General features: G+C 47.5%; 1 protein-coding gene across 1 annotated transcript in view; it reads left to right on the top strand.

Annotated features, from left to right (window-relative positions):
* The window catches only part of LOC147112042 (von Willebrand factor A domain-containing protein 3B-like), a 332,584-nt gene that overhangs the window by 262,138 nt on the left and 47,523 nt on the right, over window positions 1-22,923 (top strand). Inside the window, 2 exon segments of the mRNA XM_085999537.1 lie at window positions 14,404-14,523; window positions 21,024-21,145. Coding sequence (XP_085855663.1) covers window positions 14,404-14,523; window positions 21,024-21,145 — 242 coding nt within the window.

Raw genomic sequence — 22,923 nt, forward strand, 5'->3', positions numbered from 1 at the left:
AATCACACAATACTTAAAATACACCTTAAAGCAAGCTATATACACACATAGCTATAATACAAATGCCGCCCGTCTCCGGACGGCCAGTCTAATCTCTATCACTGTCGCAGATTGCTGCTGGCTGCAGCGAAGCTGGACTGTCTCCTGTCTCTGGTCCCCCGCAGCTTATGGCTGTTGAGTGGGGGCCTCTGTTCTCTGGCTTTTCCCTGGCTCGGGAAACTGCCCTACTCCACTGTAAAGTGGGTGACCATGCTTTCTTAGGCTGGGGCACCCGCTGAGACCTTCTGAGGGGTGTCTCTATGGGGGAAACTTTGGCTGGCGAACCCTGAGCTTGGGTCACAGCCCCAGCTGGCTGGGAACCTTCTCCCCCATGTCCAAATAGCCCGCACTGTATAATGTACCTGGCAGCCTGCTGGTACAAATCTCTCTCTCCTGATCCAAAACCTGGTGTCAGCTCCCTCCCTATGTCTCCTACCACCCCATTGTCCACCCCTCCTCGCTGCCAGAGCTCCTCAAGACCCGGAGCTGTGGGCTGCTGTCTTGGGATCTCTAATTCCCAATCCAGCACCGTTCTGGGTGTTGCCTGTGGGGCGGTTTGATTTGGGCTGCCAGTAAAATCCAGCTGACCTGCCTTCGGGCTGATCAGACAAATCATTCCCTTTGCTGCATTTAAAGCCATGTTAAGGCTTTCTATCTCTGCCCCACAGGGGCCATGATCTGCTTCCTCATACCTTAGGGCACAGGCCAGCTTATAAGCTGCCCTTGCTTCCCTAAACCTTTCCTCCTGCTCTCTCTTCTCTCCCTTCCTGGCCCAGCCACCTATACCCCGATAGGTCAGCTTACACACTGCCACTACCTTCCGCAGGGCTACCCACATACTGAAAACAATGAGAGAAACAAGAGCTGACGCTTTCACCAGATCCAGACCACTTATTAAATCAAAAACTGCCTCCACTCCTGCCTGACTCGCCATTGTAAGGATTCTGGGGGCTTCTTTTAAACTGGTTTAAAGCAATTTTCCTGGTCTTGCAGCCTTTGCCTGCACATCAGACCAATTCCAATAAAACCAATTTACAAACAGCGGTTTCGAATCGCTACCCCTCCTTTAGTTCTGAGTGGAGGAACTTATAATTAATGATATTAAAACGGAACACGTGGTTTGGATGAGAGAAAAAAATCAAGCTTTATTAACTAAAAGAAACTATAATCACAATATCAAACTATCCCACACGAACACAGTAAAATTGTACTATATATCAAGGTGGTACACACGGCAAAAACGAGGGATACAATGGCTACAATGTATTTAAACAATCTTAGCAATTCCCTTAAATCACCATCCCCCCTTAACTCCTGCTAGGTTGCCTTGTGTGGAGTCAGAAACTCTGCCGACATGTGGTCCAGCGAAGAGAGAGAGAGAGAGAGAGAGAGAGAGAGAGCTCACCTATCGTCCCAGGAAGTCAAGAGCCAAGAGCCAAGAGAGCGAGCTGGCTGCTCAGCCTTTTTTTTATACCTGGTGAGCCCCTCACATCCTGCCTTACAAGGGCTGTGTGCAAAATTAACCCCAAAGCTGTGATAGGCTAACTCAAAGTGGTTAGATTGAGTTAATGTGATTTTCAGAGCTCCCTTTGCTGAAACAAAAGGGAGATACATCTGCTCTATTGTCCAGTACTGGGTGATTGGAAACCCATTCAAGATACAAAGAGTCTCTTCTGCAGTTTAGGTGTATCCACTCGATATACAAACAAATGCTAATAGCATTCAATTGCTTTATAAACAAAGCAATGTCCTTTGTCTTCATTGAACCTTACTTCCAGACACAGAAAGCTGCATTCCAAACCTCTTTTGTCATTCGGCCATGTGGTGTGACAGCCATTTTATCCCTGGAAATTTAAAAAGCACATTGCCCAGGGATACTTTAATCAAAAAACATGAATCTTCAGAACTGTAAATTATTGCGAATTCTTACAGAGGTACGTGTGCACAAATCGTTGACGGTGGCAGGGCAGGTTCAGAAAACAGTTGAAAAGGCTTACGGGATCCGGGGCTTCATATATAGAGATCTTGCCAGCCCTGGGGAGGTGGGTATGGTGGCGGGACTGCCGGGAAAATGGCAGAATCTGGGGGTAGGTGCCCATCTCGGCTCCAACCCACCTCCGTGCCATCTTCCCAGGAGGTGGGTAGCCGACCCACGCCAGGTCCCGTCTCCCGGAGGCAGGAAGGGGATTACAGCCACTTAACTGCCTGTTAACAGGTAGGTAAGAGGATTATCCCCATTTTTCAACCAGAGGTGAGGGCTTCTCGACATCGGGAAACCCGCCAGAGTCACCGAGGCGAGCAGTGGGTCTGAGGGGGTCGGAGGTGTGCAAAAGTGCGAAGGTAAGTGATGGCTGCAAGTGTGGAGAGGTAAGTATGTGAGGTGAGTGTAAAGTGATAGAAAATGTTTACTTACCTTTGTTTCTTCCTGCAGGCTTCAACAGTTGGGGATGTGGAGAGTCTCGCATCTCACCGGCAGAGATGACAGATGGCTGCTGCATTCTCCGATGCAACAGCCATCTAATTTCTGCTAAAGAAAGAGGTTTGATGAGTCTTGAATACAAGGACTCATCAAACAACAGAGAATGTCAGTGTTTGATAGCTTCACAGAGCTGTCAAACGATGACAATTCATCTGTCAAAAATTTTTGACAGATGAAACGTCATACGCTGACATTCTCTGTAATCGGCTTTCCCTTAATTGGCTGGTTAAGCCCGCTGGGCGGGCTTAACAAGGTCAATCAAGGGAAACTAGCGTGGGTTGGCCACAAGTCGATGGAGGCGGGACAACGACCCGGCAAGCAGTAGTCCCGCCTCCAATGCGCCCCCATTGGCAAAATCGCCCCCAAAGAGTACAAAAGTGTAGAAATTATGATGAACCTGTATAGAACATTGGTTTGGCCCCAGCTGGAGTACTGTGCCCAATTCTCTGCACCAAACTTTAGGAAGGATGTGAAGGCCTTAGAGAGGATGCAGAAAAGATTTACGAGAATGATTCCAGGAATGAGGGACTTCAGTTATGTTGATAGACTGGAAAAGCTGGGATTGTTCTCCTTGGAGCAGGGAAGATTGAGAGGAGATTTGATAGAGGTGTTCAAAACCATGAGGGGTCTGGACGGGGTAGATAGAGAGAAACTGTTCCCATTGGCAGAACGGTCGAGAACCAGCGGACACAGATTTAAGGTGATTGGCAAAAGAACCAAAAGTGATGTAAGAAAAAACTTTTTTACACAGCGAGTGGTTAAGATCTGGAATGCACGGCCTGAAAGGGTGGTGGAGACAGACTCAATGGCCTTCTTCCGTGCTGTAAGCAATCTATGATTCTACTTTATTTGACATAGAATATACAGCACAGAAACGGGCCATTCGGCCCAACTACTCTGTGCTGGTGTTTATACTCCGCATTTCCTATTGTGTTTTCAAATTAACCCATACGCAATCATTCCTTTATAACATCTTTTTTTGCATTATCTGGAAAAGCACTTTACTATGGAAGTGTGTGCTACCATGTGTAATTTGCATTTTGTAAGTATGTTCTCTGGCCTAGTAATTAATTTCAGGGGGTGGCGCAAAACGGGCGGTATCAGAACGGCCCGTTATACGCAACGCCTGATATTCAGTCCCACTGCAGTTAACGGTGTATAACGGGCGGCCGATCGGATCCGATAGCGCCTGATTTGCACCACTGCCCGAAATGAATTTCTAGGCCTCTAACCCTTTAGTGACCGGAATTCCTTAGTTTAAAGTTTGTATATTTATTGTTCGGTGTGTCATCTCCAGTTTTCTGATGCCTCATCAGAAGAATTTCTATTGTCCAGTGGTTGTAAAATAGATTGATTGGAAAAATACGAAGAAAAATAAATATATCCACAGTAATGCGTTAGGCAAACCTGAGTACTTCCTGACCTGAGTGTGCTTGCATGCAATATTAATGACAAAGCACAATTAAGTAAGCATTTTATCTGATAATGTTAATACCTGTGAGAAAATCCATTCAAAACAAACAGTATGGCAGTAGATAATGATGCAGCAATTATCGTGTTTATGCTGTATTCCTTTACAGTACATACCATTCAGCTAATCTTTCATTACAGAATGTAACTATGGTAACAGGCTATGCTTATTATGCCTGCCATTTACAGGAAGCTCAAGCAGTACAATGACTGCACAGTACAAACGTTTGATTTTTGTATTGTATTTGCATGTGCTAAACACACCCTAGTTAAAATAATACAAAAAAAATTGCTAACTTGCATTTTGAAGAACACTTAGGCCAGAATTTTCTGAGGTCCGAGCGGGTGGGTTGGGGGCGTGGGGAGAAGTGAAAGTTGAAAAAAATGTGAACACCAACCTCAACCTGCCCACTTTCACCTTTCACCTGCCAAGAGGCAGGTTGGCAATTTGCATATTATAATGAGGCCTGAAGCCCCTCCTTTAACATAAGAACATAAGAAATAGGAGCAGGAGTAGGCCATTCGGCCCCTCGAGCCTGCTCCCCCATTCAATAAGATCATGGCTGATCTTCTACCTCAACTCCACTTTCCTGCACTATCCCCATATCCCTTGATTCCGTTAATATCCAAAAATCTATCGACCTCTGTCTTGAATATACTCAATGACTGAGCCTCCACAGCCCTCTGGGGTAGAGAATTCCAAAGATTCACCACCCTCTGAGTGAAGAAATTTCCCCTCATCTCAGTCCTAAATGGCTGACCCCTTATTCTGAGACTGTGACCCCTGGTTCTAGACTCCCCAGCCAGGGGAAACATCCTCCCTGCATCTACCCTGTCGAGCCCTGTAAGAATTTTTTATGTTTCAATGAGATCACCTCTCATTCTTCTAAATTCTAGAGAATATAGGCCTAGTCTACTCAATCTCTCCTCATAGGACAATCCCCCCATCCCAGGAACCAGTCTGGTGAACCTTCGTTGCACCCCCTCTACGGCAAGTATATCCTTCCTTAGGTAAGGAGACCAAAACTGTACACAATACGCTAGGTGTGGTCTCACCAGGGCCCTATATAATTGCAGTAAGAGGTCTTTACTCTTATACTCAAATCCTCTTGTAATAAAGGCCAACATACCATTTGCTTTCCTAATTGCTTGTTGTACCTGCATGTTAACTTTCAGTGATTCGTGTACAAGGCCACCCAGGTCCCTCTGAACACCAGCATCTCCCAATCACTCACCATTTAAAACCCGACCTTCCGAGTTTCCTGCCGTCTCCCCGGTCCCCCCGCACCGTGTGGCTGGGACTCGGGAATATCCAGCCCTTAGTGTTTACTACTGGAGAAAGATATTGTTTAAAAAAAAATACAAAGTGAGAGGAAACTCAGATCTGATTATTTAATGATGAGACGCGGTAAGAGATTATCCTGGGAAATCCGACTAAAGCAGACTAAATTTTTTTTATTCGTTCATGGGATGTGGGCATCACTGGCAAGGCCAGCATTTATTGCCCATCCCTAATTGCCCTCGAGAAGGTGGTGGTGAGCCGCCTTCTTGAACTGCTGCAGTCCATGTGGTGAGGGTCCTTCCACATTGCTGTTAGGGAGGGAGTTCCAGGCTTTTCACCCAGCGATGATGAAGGATCGGCGATATACTTCCAAGTCAGGATGGTGTGTGACTTGGAGGGGGGACAAGGTATGTTCCTTTTTGGACTTTCATCCTATTGCAAATTTAAACCCTTTGGATTGCGTTCTATTCGTGGGCAGCTAATTCCCCTTCTACCAGATCTCTTGCCATGTTGTCTGAGTGGCAGAGATTGCATCATCCCTGTGGTATTCTCCTCTTCCCCTTTCTAAGGGCTTGCTCGCACCATGTTCCTTCTGCAGCCAAGAGTTGGAGCAGGCAACCTCCTCCCAGACTTCTGTCAACACCAATCTGAAGCCAAGTGCAACAGGATGGGCCGCTGAGCTTCCCTTTCTCCCCATAGAAACCAGTTGCTCATTTCCATTTAAAAAAGTATTTTTGTTTAAAATTTAGGTGTTGATGAGATAAATTTGGGAACGCTTGCAAGATCATAAGATCGCTATCGAAGTAAAAGACATCCTAGGTCATCCATACAGAAAGAATCTACAGTTTCCCATCATTCAAGGAGGTTCAATCTATTTCCCTACCAACAGTCTATTCCATGTGTTAATCACTCTTTATGTGAAGAGATTCTGGACATCATTCCTGTCATGAATCTTACCATTCATGTAGAAATGGCTCATGAGATAACACTGGGCAGCCAGCTGGTGGCGCCGTCCAGGGAAAGTATAAATACTCGGGCGTGGGCCCAGCTTGCTCACGACGTTTTTGTAACCAGGAACTAGTGATGTAATGAGAACTCATGGTTGTGAAACACTTGATTAAAGCCTTGGTTTATACTCAAACCAAGTGCTTAATAGTTTTCTTACGTCAATTCCTATATTAATTAATGAGGAGTTAATGTTAATGTTAATGTGTAGTGGTACCACTGAGTGTCCCTTACTTACCGTACATAATTCCCTTTAACGTAACAATGTATATATGTGGTTTGCCTGTGCGGGGCGTTCCCCCTTTGGGAGTGCGGGCGAATGCGATGACGTGGGTAAACGCGATGATGCGGGCAAACGTGATGACGTCACGTTGCACATCACGTGGCCGCCCCAAGCGCGGGCAAATGCGATGACGTCACGCCGCACATCACGTGACCGCCCCAAGTGCGGGAAAACGCGATGACGTCATGACGCAATCCCCGGGACTGACTCGTCTGTCCTCGTGGTGTCTCTGTCTGGTTAAGACCTACTTAATGGCTCTCCTGTACCGATCTCAGCCAGCTGTTGGAATTCGATTATTCTTGCATTAAAGAACTATTTGATTGTTCTCCTGGAGTAGACCTCGATTATTTGATAGGCATTCGTCCAACACCTACAATTGGTGAACCCGAATACCTACAATTGGTGACCAACGACATGAGGATGGGAGCTCATCAATACCTACATTGGTGACCCCGTTTTTCGTGAACGTTTTTCACGAAAGCAGCGCAGCCGGACCCCGACTTTTCGTGAACGTTTTTCATGAAAGAAGCACGCATGGAAGCTACAGCCGTTTCGCTCAGCTACCGCAACACTGGGAGCAACAATCGCCCTCGTGCTTTATTCTGGTAGAAGCCCCGTTCGCCCTGTGCAACATCAATACGGCGCAGACCACGTACCTGGATACGGTCTCCGTTTTCGACAGCTCTACTGAATTTCGGAGCGTCAGCCTCTTCGACAACCCCACGGCGGAACAGCAAGTATAACACCCTCACAGCGCGGGTGCAGCACATTTTCAGGCTCACAGGATCGGAGCGCGCCCCGGCGGAGAGGCCACGAGGACTCAGTCCTCGCAAACCACCCCTTGCAACCCACGAGGACTCAGTCCTCGCAAACGACCCCTCGCACCCCACGAGGACTCACCCTTCGTAACCCACGAGGACTCGCCCCTCGCAATCCACGAGGATTCGCTCCTCGCAACCCACGAGGACCCACCCCTCACAAACCATGAGGATTCCTCCCTCGCAAACCATGAGGATTCCTCCCTCGCGAACCACGAGGACCCATCCCTCGCAAACCACAAAGATTCACCCCTCGCAAACCACGAGGACCCATCCCCCGCCGACGCCGCACCAGCCCGTCAGCCTGCTGGTCTGTTTCTTCTACTACGCTTTTTGGCCCAAAGGAGAAGCGTTGTCGCCCTCCCGGCAGTTTTCCCCCTAAATCAACAACAACTAGAAGCGTTGCCGTGCTCTCTTCAGTTTTCCCCTCAACAAAAGCAAACATCTACTGACGCTGCGATCATCGAGGACGGGTCCAACGGGCATCCCGCGGCCACGATCGGCCACGTGAAAATTGCTGTCATCACCGATCACTGATCAACGCAGCAATGGTTCACTCTCTTCTGTATTACCGTAGTAGCACTACGGCACGCACCGTTCCGTGCGTTCCCGACTGCCGAAGAGTTCGCTCGCCTGTCGGCGAGTTCACCGACCTGCCAAGACCCACGTTTATTTCCTCCTGGATCGCCCATTCGGCATTCCTGCAGATTTCGTCAGACTGGGGACCTTCTTCCAACAATGACAGAGCCATGGTCTGCGTCTGCCCAACCTGCCAGTCACTATGACGCGGCCAGCTGTTTCGCCCCGGCGCCCACTTCGAACCACGGGCTGCAGAGGTCACACGCTTCCACGGTCCTTCACAGGGCTGAATACGTTTTATTCACCCTTACACACATCGGGATCCGCTCAAGACCCCATCTACCGGACGACATATTTGGACCTCGCCCGCCAAGTCGAGACAGCACGACCGCCGAGACCACCGACCACCCATCGTCGTTACGGCAGATCACGTATGACCGCCTGCCAGACCGCCAGCCACCCAACATTCTCCGTCTCGGGACTACAGGAGTCGTTCGGACAGGTTCGTCAGACCATCTCATCGTTTGACATTGTCCGTTAAAGCGAATTCTGGGGGGGCGCATGTAGCGGTACCACCAAGTGTCCCTTACTTACCGTACATAATTCCCTTTAACGTAACGATGTATATATGCGGTTTGCCTGTGCGGGGCGTTCCCCCTTTGGGAGCGCGGGCGAACACGATGACGCGGGCAAATGCGATGACGTCACGTCGCACATCACGTGACCGCCCCAAGCGCGGGCAAATGCAATGACATCACGCCGCACATCACGTGACCGCCCCAAGCGCGGGAAAACGCGATGACATCATGACGCAATCCCCGGGACTGACTAGTCAGTCCTTGTGGCGTCTCCGTCTGGTTAAGACCTACTTAATGGCTCTCCTGTACCAATCTCAGCCAGCTGTTGGAATTCGATTATTCTTGCATTAAAGAACTATTTGATTGTTCTCCTGGAGTAGACCTCGATTATTTGATAGGCATTTGTCCAACACCTACAATTGGTGAACCCGAATACCTACAAATGTACAATTATAATTGTTATGTCCCTGTGTAATTGAGACACGGACTGCAGGAGTTGGTTATAACAGGTGTTTACTGAATGGAGACAAAACTGGAACTACTATACAAAGTTACTACACAGGCTTATATACAGGGGTGGTCACTACTGGTACTGCAGTATACAGGGGCTGCAGAATATAGTTCCTTCTTCAAAGTACATACACTACAATTCCTCACCTTTTAGCTAAACAGTACATAACATTCGATTAATAATTAAGTAACATATTTACAATTACAGTTGCTATATACATTAGCTGAAGTTAAGCAATTATAAATTCAGTCTTTGAGGAGGCTTCCAGTTTCTGTCTGGATAACGCCTCTTTGGGGTATCAGGTTCTTTTGGCAAAGTTGATTCGGGATCAACGTCGTTGTTTGGTTCGTCTGCTTCCAATATCACCGATTCTGAGGTAGATGCAATTGGTACTTCGGTTTCGTCACCAGGTGTATCGGATCGTGGTGTGGATTTGATGTTTTCCAGTGACTCTAGAATCTGGTCAGCATGGTGTCTTACAATGCTCTCTCCAACGTCCACGGTATACATTAGAGGCCCTTGCCGTGTGCAGATCGTTCCTGGCTGCCATTTCTCTGTGCGGTAGTCCCGGGCCAAAACTGGTTGACCTATCTTAAAACTCCTGGTCGGCCTTTCATTCATATTCTGAAACTGCCTGTTCTCCACATCTCTTCTGATGTTTGGCTTAACCAAATCCAAGCGGCATCTTAGTCTTCGATTGAAGAACATCATGGCTGGAGTTTGGTTGGTAACCGCATGTGTCGCATTCCGGTAGGCAAACAAGAAGTTATCCACCTTGTGTTGTAGGGGTATGTCTTCATTACACATTGCCTTGATAGCCTTCTTGAATGTTTGAACGAACCTCTCAGCCAGTCCATTGGTGGCTGGATGATATGGGGCAGATGTGGAATGCTTAACACCATTGTCCTTTAAGAACCTCCGGAACTCTTCAAACACAAACTGTGGTCCATTGTCGAGCAAATCTGTTCAGGCAGCCCATTTCTGGCGAATATGGTTCGTAAGACTGTGATAGTTTTTTCTGTGGTGGTTGAGGACATTTTTATTACCTCTGGCCACTTTGAATGTGCATCCACCGCAATTAAAAACATTGAGTCCATAAATGGACCAGCAAAATCAATGTGCACCCTTTGCCATGGAGATGAGGGCCACTCCCATGGATGTAGAGGGGCTTGTGGTGGGGCGTTTTGGACCTTCTGGCATCCTGTACAGCTCTTGGTCATCTCTTCGATTTCTCTATCGATTCCCGGCCACCACACAAACGCTCTGGCTAAGTTCTTCATTTTTACCCCTCCCAGATGACCCTCATGAAGCTCATTGAGCACTCTATCCTTCAATTTGGGTGGAATTACTACTCTGGATCCACACATCAAGGTTCCTCGGCACACTGACAGCTGTTCTCTTCTCAGCGAGAATGCTGGCAACAGTGGTTCACCATGTGCTGGCCATCCCTTCACCATTAAATCATAGACCCTGGAGAGTGTCGGGTCATTTCGTGTTTCCTTTTCTATGTTTGCATTCGTCACAGGTAGACATTCGACTATGGTCGAGTGGAATATCTCCACAGGATCCACTGCAGGTGCTTCTTCCACCGTCGGCAACGGTAGGCGCGACAATCCATCAGCATTCCCATGCTGTTTAGTTCCTTTGTACTCGATGTCATATTGGTGTGCCCCTAGGAAAAGGGACCACCTCTGTAGCCGTTGTGCTGTCATTATCGGGACGCCCTTCTTAGGGTTGAAAATGGAGACAAGAGGTTGATGATCAGTTAGTAGAGTAAATTTCTGTCCGTGCAGGTAGTGATTGAACTTCTTCACCCCCCACACCAGGCTGAGGGCCTCTCTGTCAATCTGGGCGTAGTTAGGCTCGGCTGCAGTTAACGAGCGTGACGCAAAAGCTATCGGCCTCTCTGAACCATCAAGGGATTTATGTGACAGTACCGCTCCAACGCCGTAGGGAGACGCATCACACGCCAGTCTTATCGGTAGTGATGGGTTGTAGTGAGCCAATACTTCTCTTGAAGTGATCAGGCCTTTACACTTCTGAAAGGCCCGCTTACATTCATCGCTCCATTTCCATGCTACTCCAGTTTGTAGCAGGGCGTTCAGTGGGTGCAGAATTGTGGACAAATTCGGCAAAAACTTATGGTAGTAATTCACCAATCCGAGGAATGACCTCAGTTGCGACACATTTTCAGGCGCTGGAGCCTTAACTACCGCTTCAATTTTGTCAGGGGACTTATGTAACCCCTCTTCATCAATCACGTGGCCACAATACGATATCTGTTTCTTAAAAAACTCGCACTTGAGGCGATTGGCTCGTAGCCCATGTTCTCTTAGTCTAGTGAGCACCTGCTCTAGGTTGGCAAGGTGTTCACTGTCATTTTCACCTGTCACTAGGATGTCATCCAAGTAACACTGAGTCCCCGGAATCCCTTGCAGGACTTGTTCCATCGCTCTTTGCCATATCGCCGGAGCTGATGCTACTCCGAATACCAATCGATTATACTGGTAAAGACCTTTGTGAGTGTTTATCGTGAGATACTTCCTAGAGGATTCTTCAACCTCCATCTGCAAATATGCTTGTGCTAGGTCAATTTTTGTAAAACGCTTCCCTCCAGATAGTGAGGTGAAAATATCTTCTATCCTCGGGAGAGGATACTGTACTGTGTGAAGGACTGGATTCACCGTCACCTTGAAGTCCCCACAGATGCGAACCTTCCTTGGCTCCTCAGACGTATTGTTTAACGTTTTCTTCATGACAGGAATGATGGGTGTCGCCCACTCGCTCCAGTCTACCTTAGATAACACGCCTGCATTCTTCATATTCTCCAGCTCTGCCTCAACGGCTGGGCGAATTGCATACGGTACTGGTCTTGCTTTGAAAAACTTGGGAATTGCATTCTCTTCTATTTTTATCGAGGCAGTTATGCCTTTAAGAGTTCCCAGTTCTTGCTGAAATACCTCTTTAGCGTTAGCTAAGATTTTTGACAATCGTCCAGGTGTGACGTCGTCATCCTTTTTACCAGCCACAGTCAGTGCCTGAATGGAGTGCCAGTCTAAACTTATCTTTCTGATCCATTCACGTCCCAATAACGGTGGTCCACCATCTTGCAGTATGTGCAGATACAATTTCTGTATTTCCTTGCCGTTGTATTCGACAGGCACCCTTATTTTCCCTCTGGGGTATACTTTCTGCCCCGTATACGTCTTCAAGACAATGGATGTGTCTTTCAAGGGTATGTGTGAGAATAGCCGCTGATAGTCTCGTCGATTCATGACGGTCAGGGCTGATCCTGTATCCAATTCCATTTTGACTTGGGACTCTGCTATCGTGAGGGTGACCCAAATGGTTCGGTGATCCTCTTTTGCGATTACGTTGTGAAGTTTGAGACAGCTTAGTCTCTTGTTCCCGGATTCACTATCACTCTTCTGGTCTTCGGAACTACTGTCCGTCATCTTTTGTACTTTCCTGTACTGTTCCTTAGTAGCCTTTTTGTTGTCGTTAGTCTTCTTCCCGGACCTGCAAACTCGTGCAATGTGTCTCATCTTTCCGCATTGCCTGCATATTTTGTCCTTGGACCAGCAGTCCTTCTGGTCATGGGTTGTTCTGCCGCAGCGATCACATTTTTCAAATCCCCGTGTCATTTCATGGGTGCCGTATTCCTGTGGCTTTTGCTGTATTTCCGCAGCTCCCCTTGCTGCTGCTTCATACGATACTGCCACGCTGAAAGCCTTATCTAGCGTCAGCTCTTTCTCTGAGAGTAACCTCTTCTGGGTTCCTTCACTCAGGAGTCCACAGACAAATTTGTCCCGTAGGGTATCTGCCAGTCCTGCTCCAAACTGGCAGTACTTTGATAGCTTGCGTAGTTCCGTGAGGTAATCAGCATTGCTCTCATCTTTATGCTGATTTCTCTTGTGGAATTTAAATCTTTCTGCTATCAGCAGCGGTGTAGGATTTAGGTGTTCCTGTAGGATATCAACAATTTCGTTAAAACTCTTCGCCATCGGTTTGGCTGGAGTGATCAGGTTCCGCAATAGGCCGTACGTTCTTGCGCCCATTAAGTTTAGTAGTACCGATGCCTTTTTCTCATCGGCTACTTCATTTGCCTTGCAATATACTTTGACTCTTTCCACATACGTGGTCCAGTCTTCTATTGCATTATCGAAGGCAGTGATATTGCCAGTCTTCGGCATCTTGGAGATCTAAGATGGCGCCTCCCACGCTTTGCCTTCTTCCCCGATTGAACAAAATGGCGCCTCCCGCGCTTTGCCTTCTTCCCCGCTGGATTAAGATGGCGCCTCCCGTGCTTTCTGTCTTCTCCGCTGCTGCTAGCGCTGTTGCTGCCGTTTTTATGCCTTGATGTCGACACCCTATGGTCTTTGTGCACTTCTCCCCCGCGCTGCTGCTAACGCCGCTCTCCGCGGTCCCCGTGGCAAACTGCAGCTCCTCGCAGCTTTCTGCACCTCTAATTTCTTTATTTTAATTACTGTTCCCGTTGTCAGAGCATACCCTATGGGACACTTTCCTCCCTCTTCTCGGGTCTGTACGCTGCCCGGCTTCGTAGCACCGGCCGCGCCCTGTGTGCTCCACCCTCTCTCTCTCTCTCCTCTTCCCGACAATGCTGCTCGGCCCCGTTGAAAAGCCACCCGATCGAGCTCTAGCCCACCGCAGCCCAGGAAGGATCAGTGTACTACCTGCCACCAGCCCGATTAGCTGGAACACCATAGACTGGATAACCAAGCCCAGCTCTCGACAGCCTCTCCTGCAAATCTTTGAATTCGATGAATCAAAGGCGGTTGCCCACGGTCGACGCCTGTTTCTTCTGTTTGTTTGTTTTTTTTTCCTTCCTTCTGGCCTCGACCTCTAACAACTTCGCTTCAGGGATGGATCCCCATGAGGTGGTGCAGAACTGTAGGTAAGTTCGGATCTGTTCGTCGCCAGTGTTACGTCCGTGCGTAATTGAGACACAGACTGCAGGAGTTGGTTATAACAGGTGTTTACTGAATGGAGACAAAACTGGAACTACTATACAAAGTTACTGCACAGGCTTATATACAGGGGTGGTCACTACTGGTACTGCAGTATACAGGGGCTGCAGAATATAGTTCCTTCTTCAAAGTACATACACTACAATAATGAAGAGTTGTGCCCCAAAAGGTTAGCTTGTTTCTTGCTGTCAGATGCTGATCGGTCCCCTGTGAATTTCCTGCAATTTCTGTTTTTAATTCAGTTTATTACTGTAACTGAATTCAATTTTACATCCATAGAACATCACAGACATGTTAGAAAAACTTTCTTTGACAAAACCTGTCGGTGATGTTAGAATTTTCACCTTAATGCCATATTTATTGCTTTTCAGGCAAAGGCAGTGGGCTCTCGAGACCTGAAGACACAAATTCTGCAAGATTAATCCTGCCCAAGCTGATCCCTGGACAGAATGTGCTTGCTCGATGGTCACATGTCAGCTGGTATGACACTGGTAAGAGCTGCCGAGAAATGCTGCCCAACTTAATTGTATACAGGTGACTTTTAAAAGATCAGGCAATGATAAGGCAGGATCTGGCCAAAGTGGACTGGGAGCAGCTACTTATAGGAAAATCCACATCAAAGCAGTGGGAGGCTTTCAGAAGGGAAATAGAGAGAGTACAACGCCAACATGTTCCTGTAAAGGTCAAGGGTGGGACCAACAAGCAAAGGGAACCTTGGATGACAAGGGATATACAAAAATGCATTAGGAAAAAAAGGGGGGCTTTTGGCAGTTACAAAAGACTAAAGACGGAGGAAGCCCTAGAGGAGTATAAAAAGTGCAGGGGCATACTTAAAAAAGAAATTAGGAGGGCGAGGAGGGGCCATGAAATAACACTGGCGAGCAAAATAAAGGAAAATCCTAAGATGTTTTATAAGTATATTAAGGGCAAGAGGATAACCAGGGAAAGGGTAGGGCCCATTAGGGACCAAAGTGGCAATCTGTGTGTAGAGCCAGATGATGTAGGCGGGGTTTTAAATGAATTTTTTGCATCTGTGTTCACTATGGAGAAAGATGATGTAGACATAGAAATCGGGCAAGGGGACTGTGACATACTTGAACATATTAGCATCGGGAGGGAGGAGGTACTAGCGGTTTTAGCAGGCCAAAAAGTGGATAAATCCCCAGGCCCGGACGAGATGTATCCCAGGCTGTTGTGTGAGGCAAGGGAGGAGATTGCAGGGGCTCTGACACAAATTTTCAGAACCTCTCTGGCCACAGGGGATGTACCAGAGGACTGGAGAACAGCTAACGTAGTACCATTATTCAAGAAGGGTAGCAGGGATAAACCAGGGAATTACAGGCCAGTGAGCCTAACATTGTCAGGGTTGGGGAGCCACGGGGCCGTATAAATACGAGGCCGTGCTCTCCGGGCAAGGTAGGTTCTGGACCCAAGTGCAGAAACCAGACAAGAGACACATATACCGTACTTTGTTTGAACTTTACTAGATTTACACATAACCAGATTAACACAAGGGACACAGCAATATACATAAGAACAAAAGACAAGAGAACTCGAGACAGAAACACAACAAGCATGCATAAGAACTAAAGACAAGTTACAAGACAGCTAGTCAAGATAGGAACTCAGGACAGCTTCCATGAGGAAGCCCACTTGTCTATACTGAGCTTGCGACAAGCTACCACAAGGGGCCAACGGCTTGCCGAGGCACAACTCCAGACAAGCTACCCCAAGGGTAATCGGCTTATCAATGCAAAGCTCAAGACAAGATCCCAACGGCTCCCACATAGCAACACGCTTGTCCAAACAGCACCTTACCAAGACAAGCAACTTAACAAAACAACAGACTTAAGAACATCTTAAATCCAGAAACAAGAACACAGACTTAGATACATAACTCGAGAGAACTATAACACAGACTTAGATACATAACTCGAGAGAACTATGGCACAGACTTAGATACATAACTCGAGAGAACTATGGCAGCCAGCTAGTGAAGGCAAGCTGCCATAGAGAAAAGGCTAGTCACACAGAGCACCTAGTCAAGACAAGGAACATTGTCAAGACTAACTCCCTGGTTCACCCTAGTGAGGACTGAGCAAAGAGTGAAACAACAACAGAACTTATATACCAAGACACCAGGTGCAACCCAGGAACAGCTAACAGGCTGTTAAGAATTAACACAGGAAGCTAAGGAACCACCCGGTGCGGAGGGGAGCGGGCAGGTCGGAGGACCTCCTCGTGGGCCTGCTCCTGGGCCTGGCCAAGAAAGCCATTAATTGGTCCAGGCAGCGGGCGGCCGAGGGGGTCGTCCGGCCGGATTGCCTCCCTCTCTTCCGCGGCCATGTTCGCGGCCGGGTGGCCCTGGAGATGGAGCACGCGGTGTCCACCGGCGAGCTCGAGCTCTTTCGTGACTGGTGGGCGCCGCGGGGACTGGAGTGCATAGTCGGTTTAAATAACCAAATTTTAATTTGATTGGTTAAGTTTTGTTTAGGGGTTTATTGGTCTTTTTGTTACAGTTTATTTGTTTAATGTCTGTTTTTGGTTTATACAAAAAGAGGGGAAGCTAAGGAACAATTAACAAAGGAACAAACAAGTGAAGGTGCCATCTAGAGGTTACAAAAGGAACTGACTGGCACCCTCACAAACATCTGTGGTAGGGAAATTATTGGAAAAAATTCTGAGGGACAAAATTAGTCTCCACTTGGAGAGGCAAGGATTAATCGGGGATAGTCAGCATGGCTTTGTCAAGGGTAAATCATGTCTGACAAATCTGATTGAATTTTTCGAGGGGGTGACTAGGTGTGTGGATGAGGGAAATGCTGTGGATGTGGCTTACATGGACTTCAGTAAAGCTTTTGACAAAGTCCCGCATAGGAGACTGGTCAAGAAGGTAAGAGCCCATGGGATCCAGGGTGCCTTGGCGCGTTGGATCCTAAACTGGCTGAGTGGCAGGAGGCAGAGGGTGATGGTCGAAGGTTGCTTTTGTGACTGGAAGCCTGTGTCTAGTGGGGTACCTCAGGGATCGGTGCTGGGTCCCTTGCTGTTTGTGATCTACATAAATGATTTGGATGAGAATGTAAAAGGTATGATCAGTAAGTTCGCAGATGACACGAAAATTGGTGGGGTGGTAAATTGTGAGGAGGAAAGCCTCAGGCTACAGGAAGATATAAACGAGTTGGTCAGATGGGCGGAAAAGTGGCAAATGGAATTTAACCCGGAAAAGTGCGAGGTGATGCATTTTGGACGGACAAATAAGGCAAGGGAGTACACAATGAGCGGTAGAACCCTAGGAAGTACAGAGGGTCAGAGGGACCTTGGTGTGCATGTACATAGATCCCTGAAGGCAGCGGAACAGGTAGATAAGGTGGTTAAAAAGGCATATGGGATACTTGCCTTCATTAGCCGAGGCATAGAATATAAGAGCAGGGAGGTTATGATGGAGCTGTACAAAACGCTGGTGAGGCCACAGCTGGAGTACTGTGTGCAGTTCTGGTCGCCTCACTATAGGAAGGATGTGATTGCTTTAGAGAGGGTGCAGAGAAGATTCACCAGGATGTTACCTGGGATGGAGCGCCTCAGCTATGAAGAAAGACTAAACAGGCTGGGGTTGTTTTCATTGAGGTGTACAAAATGATGAGGGGCATAGATAGGGTAGATAAAGAGGAACTTTTCCCCTTAGTAGGGGGGTCAATAACAAGGGGGCATAGATTCAAGGTAAGGGGCAGGAGATTTAGAGGGGATTTGAGGAGGATCTTTTTCACCCAGAGGGTGGTTGGAATCTGGAACTCTCTGCCTGAAAGGGTGGTAGAGGCAGGAACCCTCACAACATTCAAAAAGCATTTGGATGAGCACTTGAAATGCCATTGCATACAAGGCTATGGACCAAATGCTGGAAAATGGGATTAGACTGGACAGGGATTGATGGACGGCGCAGACACGATGGGCCGAAGGGCCTCTTTCTGTGCTGTAAAACTCTAAAACTCTATCAGCGCCAGGACAGATTTCAGTAATGTGGTAGTCACTTTACCAGGAAATATATATTTGAAGATGAAGACTTATGCCGAGCAGATATGGCTTCATGAGAGATGCTCTGTGGCCAAGCACAGGTACTTGAGCACCTGCACCTACAGACAAAGGTGAACATTACTTGTTTTAGCTGGTGATCAATACAGTTGAAGGCTTCTCCTATCAAAGGAAGCTGAGACGGCAAACCTGATGGCACCACTGGATGCCTGAATAACTGTATCATTGGGTGCTTCCTCAGAAACATTCCAATAATGGTACGTCAAGCTTTCAGTCGCATTTCTTGAATGGAGACGTGCCAGGGTGATCAACAGCTAGCATAGCCTGATTGATCACACCCAGACCGTGGCACCCCCGCCTCATGGGAATTGCCTTCTCAGGGCCTGGGTCAGCAGAGAGGCAGGCGTGGAGCTGTACCATTAGCTGCAAGGATACCCGCAGCTGCCGTACAGCAAAAAGCTGGCATATACAAGTTACAATAATGGTCAGGCTGTGGCCTGAAACTTTGCTCCGCCTCTTTGCAGGCATGCTGCAATGATGACACATAGAGATGGCGCTCTGGAGTGGTACAGATCGCAACCCTCCTCCTCACCATTCCATGGAGCACCATCACCACTTCAGCAGATGTCGAATGGTGTTGGGCGGTGGGCTACTTCGTCACTTGCCTGCAGACTTGTACCTGCATAAGGCACTCAGGTATCAGTATAGCTCACTTGGTAGCAATCATGTGTCTGAGTCAGACAGCTATTGGTTCATGTCTCACTTCAGAACTTGAGCACGTAAACTGGGCTGATAGTACTGAGCTTCACTAATGCAGGGGCAATCTTCTGAATGAGAAAGAAAACAAGAAAATAAATAATTTGCATCTATTTAGCGTCTTTCACGACTGCAGGACGTCCCAAAGCGCTTTACAGCCAATGAAGTACTTTTGAAGTGTAGCCACTGCTGTAATGTAGGAGTGAGATGTTAAATTGAGACCCCGAATGCCTGTTCAGGTGGATGTAAAAGATTTCAGGGCATTATTCATAGAAGAGGAGAGAGTTCACCTGGTGTCCTGACTAATATTCATCTCTCAACCAACATCACCAAAAACAAACTAATTAATCATTCATCTCATTTACCTTTTATTGGGACTTGCAAAAGTTTTCAAACATTTTTGACACCCTATTGGGACACATCCCTTTAATTCGCCCCATCCTTTTAAGTTTCACTAGCAGGCAATTGAACTCTCTTGCCACGAGTGTGCTTCTTACACCTGTCTGAGTCTGCACCTGAAACTATGCCAAAGAGTTGACCACAGAAAATAGCCCCGATATTTACTGAGACGCGCATTTGGAGCAGGGGGGAAGGGGTTCGGGATGGGAAACCCGGAAGTGCGGGTTTTCCAGGGCACTTAGGGAGTGTTTTTTTCCCCCAGCTTTTCCAGCCTGATTGACAGGTTGGCTGCCAGTCGGGTGGGTAAGCCTGCAGCACAAGCAGGCAGCAGAGGAGCAGGTAGTTCTAATAGTCGGGGGGAGGGGGGAGAGATCGTGGGGGTGGCGGTAGAGCGTGGTCGAGGGGCGAGAGCGTAGTTACGGGGGCGCGTGATCGTGTAGGGGTCGGTAATCATGGGGTTGGGGAAGATTGGGGGAGTCGGAGTTCACAGGGGGTCGGGGGAGGTTGGTGATTGTGGCGGGTTGTCATTTGCGGGGGCGTTGTGGGGGGAGATCAGGGGTTGGAGGGCATGGAGGTGGGGGTTTTGTCAGATCACGGGGGGAGGGCGGTGGGCGAGGGTGGTGATTACAGGTTCGCTTGTTGGGCCGGGAGGAAAGACTCCTGCTCCTCCTGGCCCACAACCAATGCTGTAAAGGCACTTACCTCATGGATTCAACCCTTCTCGCATCCTTTTAGCTGCCGGGTTTCCCGAGGCTCGGGAAACCTGGCCAACATGAGTTGAAAATGGAAACCCTGTAAGATGGAGGCACACGGCCTCCTGAAAAGCTTTCACTGAACGACCCTTCTCTTTAGAGCGGGTTGGTCACCCGCACCCCCCGACTCCCCCGTCCCGCTTCCATTAAAACCGGAAGTGGGCTGGTTTGAAGTGGGCTGGTTCGAAGCAGGCTGGGTTCGGGTTTGACATTCTTAAAATTTTATCTCCCCATCTGACCCAAACCCACCCGTGTTTGGGGGATTCAAATTATCCCACAATGCCTCCATTTTGAGTCTGTCTAATAACCAATCAGTCGCCATTTGTGTCTACACTATACAAAAGCAGAAAAACAAGCAATACTTTCAGCTCATAATAAAACCCAATGACATGAAGCTCTCAAACAGCAGTAACAATAAAAGCCTTGCAGCAGGAGATTTTTTGAGTCATTCATATGCTTTAGAACACTTAGTGCTAAAGCCTTTTATCTTCCTTTTATTTTCCTTTTTTTCCTTTTACACTTTTATCCTGTTCTCTTTTCCCATCTTATGGCTGCTCAAGCACCATACTATAGATGGGAACAGTCTGTCCTTCCTCCATAAAAATATTTTCAGACATGACACAGAAATAAAAGCATTTGAGTATTTTCAATCACCTTTCTGTCACATGCATTTAATTCTTCAGATTTCTCATTTTCAGTTTGATTTTATACCAGTAGCATATCATTTTTGACCGAAGGAATATTTCGCACTAACTGATGTAAATATCGCCAGCTGGTAACTTTAACTTTTTGTTTGCAATGGCTGCTAACAGGATTTTGGTGATTTCAATTGGGCTTCAGATTTAGAGGTAGTTATGAACTTCTGCTCGATATAATAGAAAATGAATAGCAAAAGCAACCTTATTAGACATTCTTTAAATAAAAGATATATTGAAAAGCATCAAGACTCGGTAGAAAGGTTGTTGGTAAATAACATCCACCGACTGTACGGTGGTATTGTGATATTACCTTTGCTTGCTGTGAATGATTTTAAGCTGAATGCCAAGTTCCTTTCTTAGGAGCTGTTGTCCATGACTGTGGGGACCACAGTTACTTCATACAGAACAGTGCAGGAGAGGTAGAGAGAATCTGGCGAGAATATATCTTCGCACGTACCGATAATGTCAGAAATGTAATAAAGGTAAAGACAATCCTATTGTTATATCTATGTTCTGGTATTTTCCCAAGTCATGTATAAGATAGTTTATATTGGAGATGAAGTGAGGCAGCCGAACAATATATTGCTCTTTTTACAGTTTGTGAATCATTTGAAAGATGTTATGGAACTCGGCCTTAAACATCACAATTAATTAATGCTCCTGGCGACATAGAGTCATAGGGCTCGATTTTCCCAGCCCTGAGGAGGCGGGTTTGGAGGTGTGCGAGTTGTTAAAATCGCCAAAACTGGTGGGTGGGCCCGTTCCCACCTCCATCCCGCCTCCGAGCAATTTTCCCAAGTGTGTGTTTTCTGACCCGCTTTCCATCCCACCTCCAAGAGGCAGGATAGGTCCTTAAGGCCCTTAACAACCACTTAATTGCCTCTATAATCCTATTTTGAGAGGCCTTTTCGATTTTAACACATTTCCCCCATCCTACACGCCTCCTCTGGAACATGCCAGGTAATCCTGGCGGCCTCACCAGTGGATTGCTTACGAACAGCTGCAGCTCCACCATTACAAAGGAGTTTTCACCGATGATCATTTGCAGGTGGCAGAACTTTGTTGTTTCAGGTCTGGGGGAACTTTTAGCAGGCATACTCAGTGTTATGGAAGTTTGGAGCCTGACACCCATCTCCAGTGTGACCTCCTTGGAAACCCATCTCCAGTGTGACCTCCTTGGAAACCCCTCTCCCCACCTTGACTAAGCGCTTCCTCAACTGAGGCATATACCAGAAGCATGGCGACCATTTAATTCCTTTCCTCCTGGACATCAGATTCGGATGAAGACCAGGCACGGCAGCAGCAGAACCATGAGCAACAGCAGCACCAACAGCAGGAACATCAACAAGAGCGCCAAGCTGATAGTCACCCACCTGAAGATGCACAGGCCAGAAGGCGCCAGAGCGCCACCATATTGCTGCCTGGGATACAAGGGACGCACTCATGTTGGTCACATTTGCTTAGCCTGCACAATCAAACAGTTTAGCCTCACACCTTCTTACCAGAGCATCGACAATGGACAAGAACCTGCGGATTCCTCTCACTCTGACCACCATACTGACAATTGCAAGGCGCCCTAAGCCCTCAATGAGGAAGTCCCATTAGCGAAATGACACACGCCAAAACTGCAACAGCTTGCCATCAGAATTTTTTATGACAATACGTGTTGTGTCTCAAGGGGTTTTATACGCTTACCTATATAACAATTAAGAAGGACTCCGGGGTGGAGAGTTTAGTTAACGGCCATTTTATTTACAATGTGCTTCTTCACTCAATGCACTACATTTCCCATAGTGTATTGCAAATCACCACTACGGTATCCCATGTGGGACAATTCTAATACACATTCAAAATACACAACATATTTCCTCCCCCTTAAAATAGAATGTCCACAAAACAGAATAACTGAAAATGACTATAACTTTGGAAGAGAGGGTAGACTGCCTCTACATTCCGCTAACCCTGGGGATTATTCTGCCCCATGCACACAGATTAGCACTAACTGTAACTAAGGCGCTCTGGAGGCTGCCTTTCTCTTTGGGGGTAATGCCTAGTCTCAGGAGCAGGCTCTGGCTGGCTCTCCCGTGGCCCTGCAGGCGTGGCTTCCTCCCTCGATGGCACAAGAGTGGATGGTGCCACCGTCTCAGGGTCGGATGACCAGTCCCTGCTGGAGCCCCCAGCAGGTCCTTGATCCTCTGTTTCTTGGGTTACCTGTGGCGACTGTCTTGGCAGTAACTGGTCTACATGCCGTCTCCATGTT

Source organism: Somniosus microcephalus, chromosome 10, assembly GCF_052327205.1.
Source record: "Somniosus microcephalus isolate GS21.2 chromosome 10, FLI_Smic_1.0, whole genome shotgun sequence".
In the NCBI taxonomy this organism is placed as follows: Eukaryota; Metazoa; Chordata; class Chondrichthyes; order Squaliformes; family Somniosidae; genus Somniosus; species Somniosus microcephalus.